Source organism: Apis florea, unplaced genomic scaffold (assembly GCF_048593485.1).
Source record: "Apis florea isolate Af1SG1 unplaced genomic scaffold, ASM4859348v1 contig_2492_pilon, whole genome shotgun sequence".
Taxonomy (NCBI): Eukaryota; Metazoa; Arthropoda; class Insecta; order Hymenoptera; family Apidae; genus Apis; species Apis florea.
In genome coordinates, this window is record NW_028256593.1 from 3,548,382 (window position 1) to 3,561,110 (window position 12,729).

The 12,729-nt window shown below is 37.2% G+C and overlaps 2 protein-coding genes across 8 annotated transcripts in view; one reads left to right on the forward strand and one right to left on the reverse strand.

Moving 5' to 3' along the window:
• The window catches only part of heph (polypyrimidine tract-binding protein 1 heph), a 455,618-nt gene that overhangs the window by 64,667 nt on the left and 378,222 nt on the right, over nt 1-12,729 (forward strand). The gene's annotated exons all lie outside the window — the stretch shown is intronic.
• On the reverse strand, nt 1,255-8,029 carry LOC100865786 (juvenile hormone esterase). 2 transcript variants are annotated; one of them, XM_012486006.3, is made up of 9 exons: nt 7,490-8,029; nt 7,204-7,341; nt 6,083-6,245; nt 4,890-5,401; nt 4,393-4,558; nt 3,673-3,851; nt 3,386-3,533; nt 3,157-3,298; nt 1,255-2,565 (listed from the first exon to the last, which is right to left on the reverse strand). In XM_012486006.3, the coding sequence occupies exons 1-9, from the start codon at nt 7,679-7,681 to the stop codon at nt 2,298-2,300; spliced, it is 1,908 nt and encodes a 635-aa protein (XP_012341460.3). In that variant the 5' UTR covers nt 7,682-8,029; the 3' UTR covers nt 1,255-2,297. The 2 variants fall into 2 exon arrangements, with proteins under 2 accessions (XP_012341460.3, XP_086762358.1); XM_086906232.1 differs by having other exon boundaries at nt 7,186-7,341; nt 7,490-7,988.

A 12,729-nucleotide genomic window follows, 5' to 3' on the forward strand; every position in this document is an offset into this window, starting at 1 on the left:
ATACGTAAAGATGCATAAAATATTGAAGCATGAAAGTTTCATACGTTTAATCATTTTATGTCAGCTAATTAAATTCACCGAACGTGTGGGAAAAAAAATTCTTCTTCCAAGAAGAAAAGAAGAAAAAAGAAAAATTGACACGCTTCGAATCAACGGAACATATTTATTCAACGATCAAGAAAGAATCTAAGAAAAAAGATTGTTCGAATGTTTCGAGAATTAATTTCCAGTTTCATTAGAAGATAAAATTGTTAAAATTCTTCTTCTTGAAAAAATTCTAACGATCGATAGCGGCAGCACTGTCTGTTTTTCTCTTCGTTGACGGAATCGGTCGTCCCTCTTCGAGGAGGGGCGGTGTTATTTTTTCAACGAGGGGGGGGGGGGGGGAGAGGACAAAGGGGTCGGCGAAGGCGCGAGGAAAAACAGTTAATGGCGGATACTCGAAGCGAAACAGGAAGGCGGGAGGGCCGCAGAGGTGGCGCCACCGTTGATTGACCATTTGCATAGACAAATAAGTTTCCGTGTGACGAGCGTGTGTTTACCCAGCAGTCGAATAATCGTTTTCGAAGCGATTTCGAGCCCCCTCTGCCCAAGTGTACGAGGACAAACACGGGGCCAAGTGCCCTTTCGAAAATTCAGCGGGGCGCGAATCGCGGGCTACAACGTGTCGATTTCCAGCCGTCGAGCTTCGCCCATTTCCGTGGACAATCGTTTTCCGCTCCTCCCGGAATTGTTGAACAATTTTTTTTACCACTCATTCAGAGGGAATGAGTATGAGTTCAACAAAGGAAATGGATACGGTTCGAGAGGTTTTTTTCTGACTCGTTTGTTGATTTTTCCTTTCGGGGGGGGGGGAGGGGAGGGAGGAGCTCCAGGTTTTTGTCGTCGGTTTACTTTTCGGTTTTGTTTTATCGCTATTTTCTTCTTCTTCTTCTTCTTCTTCTTTCTAATCGAATCGTTAACAAAATTAATCGAGGCTGAAATTTAGGAAAAGTTTGAGGATCACTGTCGTCGCGCGACGGATTAACTCGAGCTTACTCCATGATGTAAGAAAAAAATTTATAACTTTGAAAATTTGGAGCAAAGACGAGAGATCAAATACTATTATCTTCAAGGTCCCTCCAGAGACTCGTATTATCTCTTACGGTAAACAGAATTTTGATTCGTGCGAGCTTAGGATAATTTCTCGTCACGCAATTAGAAGAAAGCTGTTTTTCTTTTTTTTTTTTTTTTTTTGGGTAAAAGTAAAATCGATTTTAAGCCTCCTCGAAATTATTATTATTATTATTATTATTATTATTATTATTATTATTATTATTATTATTATTATTATTCCAACTTTCGTAAAAAATTAGGTATAAAATTCACGCGGAAGAAAGTGTAAAAAATCCTCGGGTCTGGATTCTAAAATTCTATCCCGAATACAAAGTGTTCCGAATTCCGAATGTAATAAATCAACAGTCGGTGGAACAAGTTTCGTTTAACAAACGGTGGAAGTTGCTCGAAAAGTTGCAAGGGATATTCCGCGAGTCGTTTAAAATCTTGCCTAAAGAAACAAAAGCTATAATTCCCTCTCCCCCCCTCCCCCCTCCCCCCTCCCCCCCCCTCCGCCTAATTAAAATTCCACGGCGTGATCCAGTTTTTTTATTCGCACAGGATAAACGATTCCTTTCCACGCGAGGGAAGCTCCCCGATTGTTTCGTATAATTTCTTCTTCCATTCCTTCCATTCGTCGAGACTAAAATATACACGAGGACGAGCGGAAAGAGAAGAAAGAGAATTTTTTCTGGGAAAAAATTTCTCGAAAGGAACGGAGAGAGGAAGAGGAGGAGAGGGGGCGAAACGTTCGACAAAACAGAGGAAATAGAGGGGGTGGAAAGAAGAAGGGGGCTGCGGTGTGATTAATTTCCCCGAGCGCGAACGAATATTTTATGCACGCGCGGTTCCAACTCTCTCCGCGCTTAATTTTCGCCGGATTCCATTATATTTTTCGTAGGCCCTCGATCCACTGGGAAGAATTCTACCCCTACTCGCTCTACTGGATGATCATCTATGCTTTATTCACGCTCGTTCCCCTTAGAAATTGTTGTTCTTTCCCACGGATTTTTTTTTTTTTTCTCTCTCCTTTTTTCTTTAGCTTTTAGAGCAAGCAATTTTTACGAAAGTGTGGGTCGAAAATTCGAGTCAATTGTCACGTTTCTTTGTTATTGGAGATAATCTATGTCGGAACGTGCGTATTATATATATATAGTGTGTGTGTGTGTGTGTGTGTGTATATACATGTTGAATTAATTCGTTTAATTTGGAAAGTGGATGGCAAATAGAGTGGATATCAAACAGATGAGTATTCCGCTACGCTTTGCGCTCGAAGTGTTGGAGACGTCGTCGAATTCGAAGTTCAGGTACGGCGTTATGTTCGCGTATAATTCGTCCCAAAATTCCATTCGTTGTTGGAAAAACGCGTGGCCCACGGTCACGTTCGGAACTTTCCCAGCTCCGATCGAAAGGAACTGCTCGGAATCCTTGTAATCCGGCCACGGCGCCACTCCCCAAGTCTTCGGCACACTGTCGATTCAATATTCTCTTTAATTTCTCTTTGTAACTTTCAACGTATCTTTCTTTAACACGTTCGTCGCCCATCGTGATTTCCAGATTGAGTTGGTTGACCCAAATCTTACTGTTGTGGAAAACTGTATGGAATGTAATGGAAGTTTTTATTTTATATATTTTAAAATTCCAATTCTGAATCGTTGTTTCCTCAATTTTAAGTATTTTGGTCTGAATGTGAGCCTCTAATTGGCTGTCCAACTTCCACTCTATACTATGTTACCATACAAGGTATATATAATTTTAGATTTAAAATTGTGTAAAAATTCCTCTTTTTTTCTACTGTTCTTAAATTCCGTGATTCCAAAGTATATTTTATATTTATATCTCAGTGCTTATTCCATTAAGTTTCTTTTAAAATTCATATAATCGCTATCCTATATAATTGCATATTCCAGAGGACTCTCGATTGACAACTTTCTTAAATATAAATACAATGTAAAGGGTTAAAATCTTATTTTTCTTGAAGAGGAAAGCGCCACCCGTATATGGCGACGAACGTGTTAAGTAAGAACACGTTCGAAGGAATTGCAGAAGGCATTTTTATACCCCGTATTCGCGAAATTAGCCCACAACTCGGTCATTATGTTGATCATAGTCACGTCGTTTTCGGTGTTGTGCAGCATTAGATCCTTCAATTTCGCGTTCAACATAGGGAACAAGTAGTTCAAATCGTCACAGTGAGTGACCCCTGCAAATTTGTTGATTCGGTCCAAATGATGAAAAGAATTATGATCGTTTATCGATCAACTCGATGAAATGTAAAAATTATACTTGCCGTAACGGTTTTGATATCCAAGGGAGAAAAGGTAGCTGAACGTGCCCTCGTAATTGAACAAATAAAAATACGTGCTCGAATTCATTACTTTCGATTGGTGCTTCAACGTTCGATACGCCGAGTATAATTGGAAGCCGTCGCTCGAAACCTGTGGAATTTACAACAACATTTAACACGACGAGATGGTTATATTTTTATTTATGAAACGTGATCGAGCGTGTAAAAGAGTTTGTGAAAGTGGAAAAGATATCCTATTTTTCGAATATTATACACAAACGAATACTCACGTTCGTGATATTTCGTATCCCCTTCGTCGAGGAGACGTCCCCGTCGAAGTAGAATTTCTCTATGGGCTCGGCCAGCGGCGTGGAGTTTGAAATTATCCAATAGTAATCCGTCACTCGGGTCACGCATGTCTCGAAATTATTTATCAGCTCATCTTGGCTGGCGGTGTCCGTCACGTATTCTTGTAATTTGAAAAACGGGCAACTTTTTTTTTCGAAAATCTAATTAAAACTTATAATTGAATTCCTGGGCGAGCAATATTATTACCGGGGAGGAAATTTTTGAAAAATACATAATCGCGAATTACTCCTACGTTGCACGAAGGAGCAGGAGAAGGATATCTGGTCCATTCGTCGGTTGGGAAGAGTAGGCGTAATTGTTCGGGATGGAGACAAAACATCTCGTTACATCTTTAAAAGTGAGCGGAGGGAGATAAAAACATCGATGAAAAACTTTTTTCGAATTTCAATTTTTTTTAAGAATGTTTCAAGAACTCGTCCATTTCGTAGTTCTTCTCAACGGGATGTTGTTCTAAATGTGTAAATATTTAGGGATAATACGAAAATACGATTTTCCAATTAAAACGTTCGATCGACACATTACTTGCTATCCATTGTGTATGAAATCAGTTACGTATTTTGAATGATCTTCTTCTTAAGTGTATTATATGTAACTTAAAATGTGATAGATAATATAGTCTATACATTAAAATTTCTTTTTACCGATCGTTTTCACCAGCCCTTCTTCCTGAACCACTCCCATAATAAATGGTATATCTCTGAACAAGCGATTTTTTATCGCTGTTAAGGGATGCATCGTCACGATAGCGTCGCTTGATTCCTCCTCGATCGTTGGTTTAAAAAGGCAGCACGGCGTATTCAATACGTTCTGCTCGACAAATATTCAACCAGAGACGAATTGATGTTAAAGAATTATCCCAACTTAAAGAAGATTTTTTTTTTTTTAAATTTTTCATTCATTACAACAGTTTCCATCTAAAATTCTAAATTTTTTCTTTGTGCAATAGATTATATAAATAGTAACAAGTTATGTTATGTAATAAGTGTTTAGGTATTCTATTTCTAAAGTATAATATAATAATAATTAATTGAATATATTACAGGTCAAATGGCCTCTCAGTATATCTTCTAGTCTCGTTTCTCATTTTCAAAGAAGATATAAATAAAAAAGGGGAAGGAAAAATAAAATATTCTCTTACGTAATAATAATCCAGAATACTCCCCAACTCTTCGACCTCAACACTCCTCAAACACTTCATCATCTCTTCCTCCTCCTCCTCGCTATATTTTTCCATTACATCCTCCATTCCACTTAAGCTAATCGTCACATTCAGCGCCGACTCTTCGCTCGCCTCGTTTTCCATTTCCTCGTCCCCCCTACCTTCCTTCCTTCCTTCCCTTTTGGAAGGAAGACAATAAAGATGGTTGGCTACGTCCAGCGCCACCCTTCTCATCAAGCTTCTGGGATTCACGGCCCAAGGGCTGACGGCGAACCCGCTTTGTAGGATGTACCTGTTGAACAATCCTTCCGTTTTTCGGTTCAGAGCCAGCATGTGAATGGCGGCAGCACCCGCGCTGTGACCCCACAGGGTCACTTTGTTCGGATCCCCGTTGAACGAGCGGATGTTTTCCTGGATCCAGCGCAACGCCTGCACGATGTCTTTCAAACCGTAGTTACCTGGGCTGGCTCTGCTGCCCGTGCTCAAGAATCCTGGATGAGAATCCAAAATTACAGAATGAAAAAATTCGAAAAGATTTGTCTCGAATTTTGGCGGGAAACTGGTGCATGTTGGAGGATATGCCTGATTGAATTGGAAGGGGTTGAAGTTGAAGAGTCAAGTATTTGGATGTCGAAGAAATTGGAAGTTTTGTAGAGATGTTTTGAAGTTTGAGGCTGAATAATCGGAAATTATAGAATTAGAAAATTTGGGAGTGCTTGGTATCCGGAACACCGTTGGAAATTGAACAATTGAGAAATAAGTAACAGTGAGAACGGTTAAAAAAAAGATATATCTGTTTGGAAAATTGGAAAATTAGGAAATTGGAAATTTTGAATCGTAAAAAAATTGTTAATTTTTATTCCTTCCACTTTCCAATTTAATTTTCAAACTTTTACTATTTGCACGCGTGTAAATTTGCACATTGATGAAATTTTGATTAAATTTCATTCGGAAAAACAGTGGATACCTGTTTAAATTGGAAAATTAGGAAATTGGAAATTCTGAATCATAAAAAGTTGCTTATAATATTTATTCATTTTTTTTCTTAAATTTTCTTTCCAATTTTTAATTTTGAAACTTTTATTATTATAGATTTTATAGACGTGTGTAAATTTGCATGAAATTTTATAAATTTCATTCAAATAGCATTAAAAAAATCGCAAAATTATTACCTAAAAGATTTAAACGATAATTCATCAGAACCAAGATTACATCCTGATCCATTAGATATTCCGATGGATGTTTGCGGCTGCTAGCATCACCAACGGAGAATTTTCCACCGTATACGTATACCATTACCGGAAGCCCGCTTTTCTTCTCCTTTTCTGAAATTTCCTAAACGAAAAAAGAAAAAGAAAAAAATCTTTTAACCGTTTCTCGTTTCTATTAACGACGATTAATAATCGATTAATAAAAATTTAACGAAAATTATTTTCTCTTTTGAAAAATTCTTATTCAACTGAACTGAAAAATTTCATCAAATCGACGATTAAAAGGCAAATTATAAAATAAATATAAAATGTAAATTTACGTTTAAAAATTTAGAATTAAAGAACAACGTTTTTTAAAAAAAAAAAAGAAGGTTTTACTTGCAAGAAAGGATAGAATGGAACTTACGTGAACTTACTATAAAAAAGATAGTTGCTTAGAGATTAAAGAAAAATTGTAGATAGCGCCACCGCACACGATGATGAGGTATACAAGATGTATTCTCGATAATAATTTAGTTATACTTGATACAAGTTAATTATAATTGGAAAATTATAATATCTTTGCGGTAAATTCCGAAAGAGGACTAAAAAATGATTGTAAATGACACGGATTCATAATAAAAAAAAAAAAAAAAAAAATCTTATTAATTTCTGTTACAAGTATCGATTTACGTAATAATTATTCAAATTAAATTGCAAACGTTCCTAAGAAATAATAATCGAAAGAAAATTCCGCCTCTTTTTTATTTCTTTTTCAATCATATCTATGAAAATGCGTTACCTTGTGAAACGTTTAAATTCAATTAAATCGGGAGCAGACCTTGCGATCTAATCGAGCTCGAGTTTCGCAACTTGTTGTTTCGCAAAACGCCGCTATTTAATTGTTCAGAGCTTCGCGAGTTTACATGAATTTTCTCGCGCAACATTGTGAATTATCTCGAACCACGATTGATATATTTAAACAGGATTTAGAACAAGATATTTTTAACACCGCCCTTCCTCATCAATTTCTTTTCTTCCCCTCGCTGACTCCTCTTCTATTCCCTACTTCCTTACTTTCATACCTCTCTTTCTCCACTCACTTTTGGCACGTAAACATTGAGATAGAGACAATCTTCTTCTCCAATCATGTTCCCATCCTTCGACATCTGATAACACGGTGGGGCATTTTTCGTAGCCTCGAAAGTCCCGTTCCACGTTTCATCCCACGGCTGAGGGCTCTGTCGCAGAATTAGACATCGTCAGAAACATATTATTATTATTATTCATCCTCCCCTCTCTCGCCACCCCAATATACACCCACCACGTGGAGAATATCTTTCCAAAAAACTCTGTGCCACGCCCAAGAAAAATAAAGCAAACACTTACCCTGAATCTCAAGTCGCCGAGGGGCGGTCGAGCGTAAGGAATGCCCAGATAATGCGTCACGAGCCTCCCTCTCGAGCTCCTGCTCCAAAGCCCCGTGATGTCGCCAAACTTGGTCGTCACCCTCGCACAGCTCGCGGCCACCATTAACAGAACCAGCAGCGAGCAATTATCGACCCGATTTCCTCTCCCCATTGGAAAAGGAATTTTTTCCCGAAAAAATGGCGCGAACGAGCCGCGCGCGAAACGACAGAATCGACAGTGACCGATGATCTGCCGGGCTGATTAAGCCGACTCGACGAAACGTGGCGCGGGGCCAAGCGGCCGCTCTTCCTCGAGGATGATCTCACGCTCCCCCTTGCATCGGTCGATTTTCTGCGTCTACGAGGATGTTGGGGTTCGAGAAGAGACGATTAAGAGAGGTCTCACCTGTTTTACGAAACTTGTTGTATGTTCGACAAGCGTGCTCAATTGTGCCTGATCGTGTAAAAGACGCGCGAGACAAATTATAACACGATCGTACTGCTCGGATCGTAGATTGTAGTAGTTCGTTAATAATGTCTCCCCCCTCGCTGCCAATTTTACAGATTATTGCAGATAAGATTATTGCCCTCGACGTTTGTTTTAATTTTTTCTTTTTATTCATACGTTTTACTTGTACACTCTGATGTAACAGGATGGAATCGGATGGGAAGGGAATTAAATTTTCTTTTTTTTTTTTTTTTTTTTTCGACGAATTTATCGAAACGAACTTTCGCATCGATTAGAGCGTCTACGTACGTGTGATTGGTAAATTTTGCGATGTTCTAATAATACGAATATATGCTTCGTTACGCGTGATGAAATTTCGATTGTTACTTAAACAAGATAGTTTTTCAACGTGATAAAGCTCGTCGAATATTTGAGTTTTAACTTATTGTGCCCGCTACTGATTAAATTAAGTAGAAAATTAAGCAGGCCAAAGTAGTTGGGAAGTGGTAAATTTGTTAAGTTAATTCCTCGACTTAATTCCACGTTATTAAACTCCTATCTACCGAAGGGAGGGTGAAGGATACTTACGAATTCGGTCATGTCCAACGAGGCTTTGCTGATAAACATGAAAACTTTGAATCCAATCTTCCATGACCTGACATTGATACCGTCGCTCCATTGTTCGGTCAATTACAACTCGATTCGATGACTGAGGAAGGTTTTTTTTTTTTTGAATTAAACTTGATACGAATTGATAATGAATTATAATTCCTTTCTTTTCTTCTCTTTTCTTTTTTCGTAAAGCAAGGAAAATTTTATTTGCCAAGTAAGATAGCTAAATTAACGTTCAAACATAAGATAAGATAAACAACGTATAGTATAGTAATAAAATAAGTAGCAAATAAATCTTGACGATTGCTCTATTTTATTTAAGAACACAAGAGGAAATTTACCTCGCGATATTTTTGGAAAATCATTAAATTTCATCGTGAAAATAAATCTCTTCCCATTATGTTAATTTCCATTGTTGTAAAATAACCATGATTTTAAAGTGACGACAAAATAATTCGCAAAAATTTAACCAATCACAAATTTCAATATTAAATTTGATTGCATACCTACACGATAAATGTTAATAAAAACGAACAAGGTTATTAGACGACAAAATAAGTATCTTCAAAAATCTCTCCAATTTAAATAACAATACTAAATTTCATCTGAAAAATAAATATCTTCTTAATTGTTCGCATACGACGACAAAATAAGTTTCTTCAAAAATCTCTCCAATTTAAATATCAATACTAAATTTCATCTCAAAAATAAATATCTTCTTAATTGTTCGCATACGACGAGATTATTAGACGACGAAATAAATTTCTTCGAAAGTCCGATTTACAAATTTTAACGTCAATATTCAAATTTCCTTAAAATTGTTTCCATTATTCACACGAGGGAATAATTAGAAGATCGGAGAAAATAATTGTTAAAAATTTCAGTGGAGCAACATGGCTGGCATCTTTTCCACGAGTGAACGCGGGTGGAAGAGTGGTTTCCGGCCGGGATCCTTCAACAATTTCCTTTACAAGGGGCATCCCCTGGGTATTTCCGTTTCTGTGCGGAATCTCCGCGCCACCTTCGTTACGCGTCGTTTACCAACCAGTTTATCTCCTCGCCATTAGTTATGCCGTGTTGCCTGCGCTCCAATCTCCCTGCTTCATTCGCTCCTTTGCCTTCCTGTGAAAATAGGTTGCCGTTCTAATTGCTGGTAACCACACTGGCTGGCGTTACGACGTTCCATTATATTTTCCAAATGCGTGCAGTTATGTTCGAGGAGTTTTACTTTTTCAAAAAAATAATTTTTTTCTTCTTTGGACGACGATGCGAGACGATGGCATTTGACGTTTAAAAGACAGGTCATCGATTCGTGTTTACGTCGATAAAAGAGGGAGGGATAAAATATTTTGCGAAAAATTCTTTAAACTTGTTGAATGGATGCTACGTTTCTTGGAATTTCTCTGAATTTCTTGATTGATCGTATACAAAAGGGTGTACGTTACATCGAGTTCATAGAGTCAGAAAACGCAGGGATGCTGGTTCTGATGATTTCGAGGGGTTGCTCGAATTTCAGGAAGCTTTAAACGTTGGGTGGAAGTTGTTTTTAGGGGTGGAAGGCAGGATTTACGTAGGAAGGATGGGATTTAGGTGGTTGAAGGCTTCTTAATATTGCATAATTTTGAAAGAGAGGGGTTTTATTGTGGGATCGAGGAGAAAGTTAATTAATAATAATATTGCGGCGAGGATAATAATAAATTTTTCTCTCTTCAATATTATATCTTATCTTTTTACTCCTTTAATTACAATACAGAAGAAGAAGAAGAAGTTTAAGATTTTAATTTCAATAAAATTCTGTTCAAGTTTGTATAACTGCGTTCACGATAAATAAACGCAAAAGAAGCGAAAATTTTCGAACTCGTTCAGAGGTCATTATTTCTTTAACACAATTTCGAGATCGATTTCTTTCTGAGTTAAAAAAAGAAGGAAAGAAAAAAATAGGATAAAATAAAATAAAAGCTGGCTCGGAACACGCATCGCGTAAATTATAATACTCTTGACGCTATCGTTCGTGTTATTACATTCCACAGATTCAACAGTCAACGTCGCAAATAATTCAACAACAAGCGCTTGACATTTCGTTAACACAATTTATTCGCAATTTGATTTACATTACGAGCCGAAATTATGTTAAACGGTTTTCATAGGCCAACGAATCTGCAAACGGTTCTATATATCCTCCAACACGATTAAAACATGTAAATACAAAGAACAAATACAAGCGAACTGAGACATTTGTATACACGAAACCAAAGATATCATAGACCATCTAGCTGACTGACCGCTTGGGTCAATACTTCACGAGGATTATTTAAATTATGAGTCGATTTTTAAAAGAGTTTAAAAATCTCAACGGAATAATCCCTCGAGAAATGAACGACTTGTTCAATTTCTATTTCTAACTTTAGTTTTAACAAATATATATATATATTTAATAAACTAAATATTAATTAATCGAACATTTGGAGTGAATATAACTGAATGGAAAAAATAAATGAAACACTTTGAGAGTGCAACTTAATCTCTAAACGAATTTTTAAAATAAACAAACTCAGTCGAATACACGATACAGGTGTGTTATTAAAAATTAGTTCGTTTAAAAGGGGATTAAGGGGGATCGATTTGATCGAGTTATTAAACGTCGTACATTTATCTGGTATATCTCAGATAGTTCATGTACGCGCTTTAAAGGTCTGTTTGTCGCGAGAAACTAATTGCAGAGCGGTTGCGGTCATGCATCACAACGGCGACAAGCGGCGAGAAAAGCGGCTCGAGTGAATTACTGGGCAGAGGATTGCTTTATGACTTGTAACGACTTGCCCTCCTTCACTCGATCGCATCTGCTTCCCCGGCTTTCGTTCCAGTTTTTCGAGTTCCAGCTCCTTGACCTTGAAGCGGTTTCCGGGATGAATGCTTCCGAATGTACCCAAGAATTTGATATCTTTGATGTTCGTGTTTTTTTAGCGTGAGAAAAATCATCGAAGCGATTATTTTCGAATTTAATTTTAATTTCGAGGTAAATTCGATACGAGTAAGCTAATTGTACGATCGATTTGATTTCATTGCGATATTCTTAATTCGATTGTTTTATTTCTGTTGCAGGTAAGCATTCGAATGGATACGGTGAGTTTATAGTATCTTTTTTTTTTTTTTTGAAGAATTTTAAAAATAGAATGAAAATTCTTTCGTACGATAATAACGATTGTGTTTTATGTTTAAAAGAGAAATCAACGATTGTTATATAAATAAATTGTTTACGAATTTATAAATTTCATTTCTAAAAACTGACTTTATTTTTCATTCGAAAGAAGATAAATCTCAAAAGTGACCGTAATATTCGTAAACAATTAACGCTTCATCGATAATAACAAATTTGCAAATCCTTCTCGTATACAACACTTTTAACCGTTTAATTATTTATTTGATGTTTCGTCGGTCAAAAAAAAAAAAAAGAGAGAGAGATCACGCGTCACCTCTGGCGCACGAAGAACGAATACAAAGTTGAACAACGCGAGAGAAGAAGGGGGGAAGTCCCTCTCCCCTCTTCTTCTTTCCAACTCCAGAACGTTGTGACCTCTGGTGGCGAAAAGGCGGTACTACTGCTGCCACTACTCCCACTAATCTCGAGAACGAGGCGAGTGAAATATAGTTGGCAAGATAAACATTTATTCGAAACAATTCGAGTAACGTTCGACGGTTAGTTTAGCAGAGTTACGTGCTCTTGAATTTTGTTCACGTGTCTCAATTACACCGAATAATCTGTATCCTGTTGCCTGTGCACGCCATCTGCAGGATTATCGGTGTCAAAACGTTATCCTGAATATCGAACCCGAACGAGGCTGTCTTCCGAACGCGTTAGAGCATTCAGGGATGAAATATCAGGAGCGCAGGGATGAATAATACATGGGAACTCGGTGGAGGAAAAAATAACCTTTCTCGATTCGTCTCACGATCATCGTTCTCGAAACTTTTTAAGCGAGCGTAATATATTTAAACAATCAGAAATTTAATCGATGGATCAATGGGGCTCTGTCGATCGAAATAAATTACGTGAGAGTGACTTTGATCATCGATCATTAATTATTTCACTGTATACGAAACAAATTAATTTTTTAAACATAATTTTGATCATCGATTAAAAATTATTAAACAACATTAAT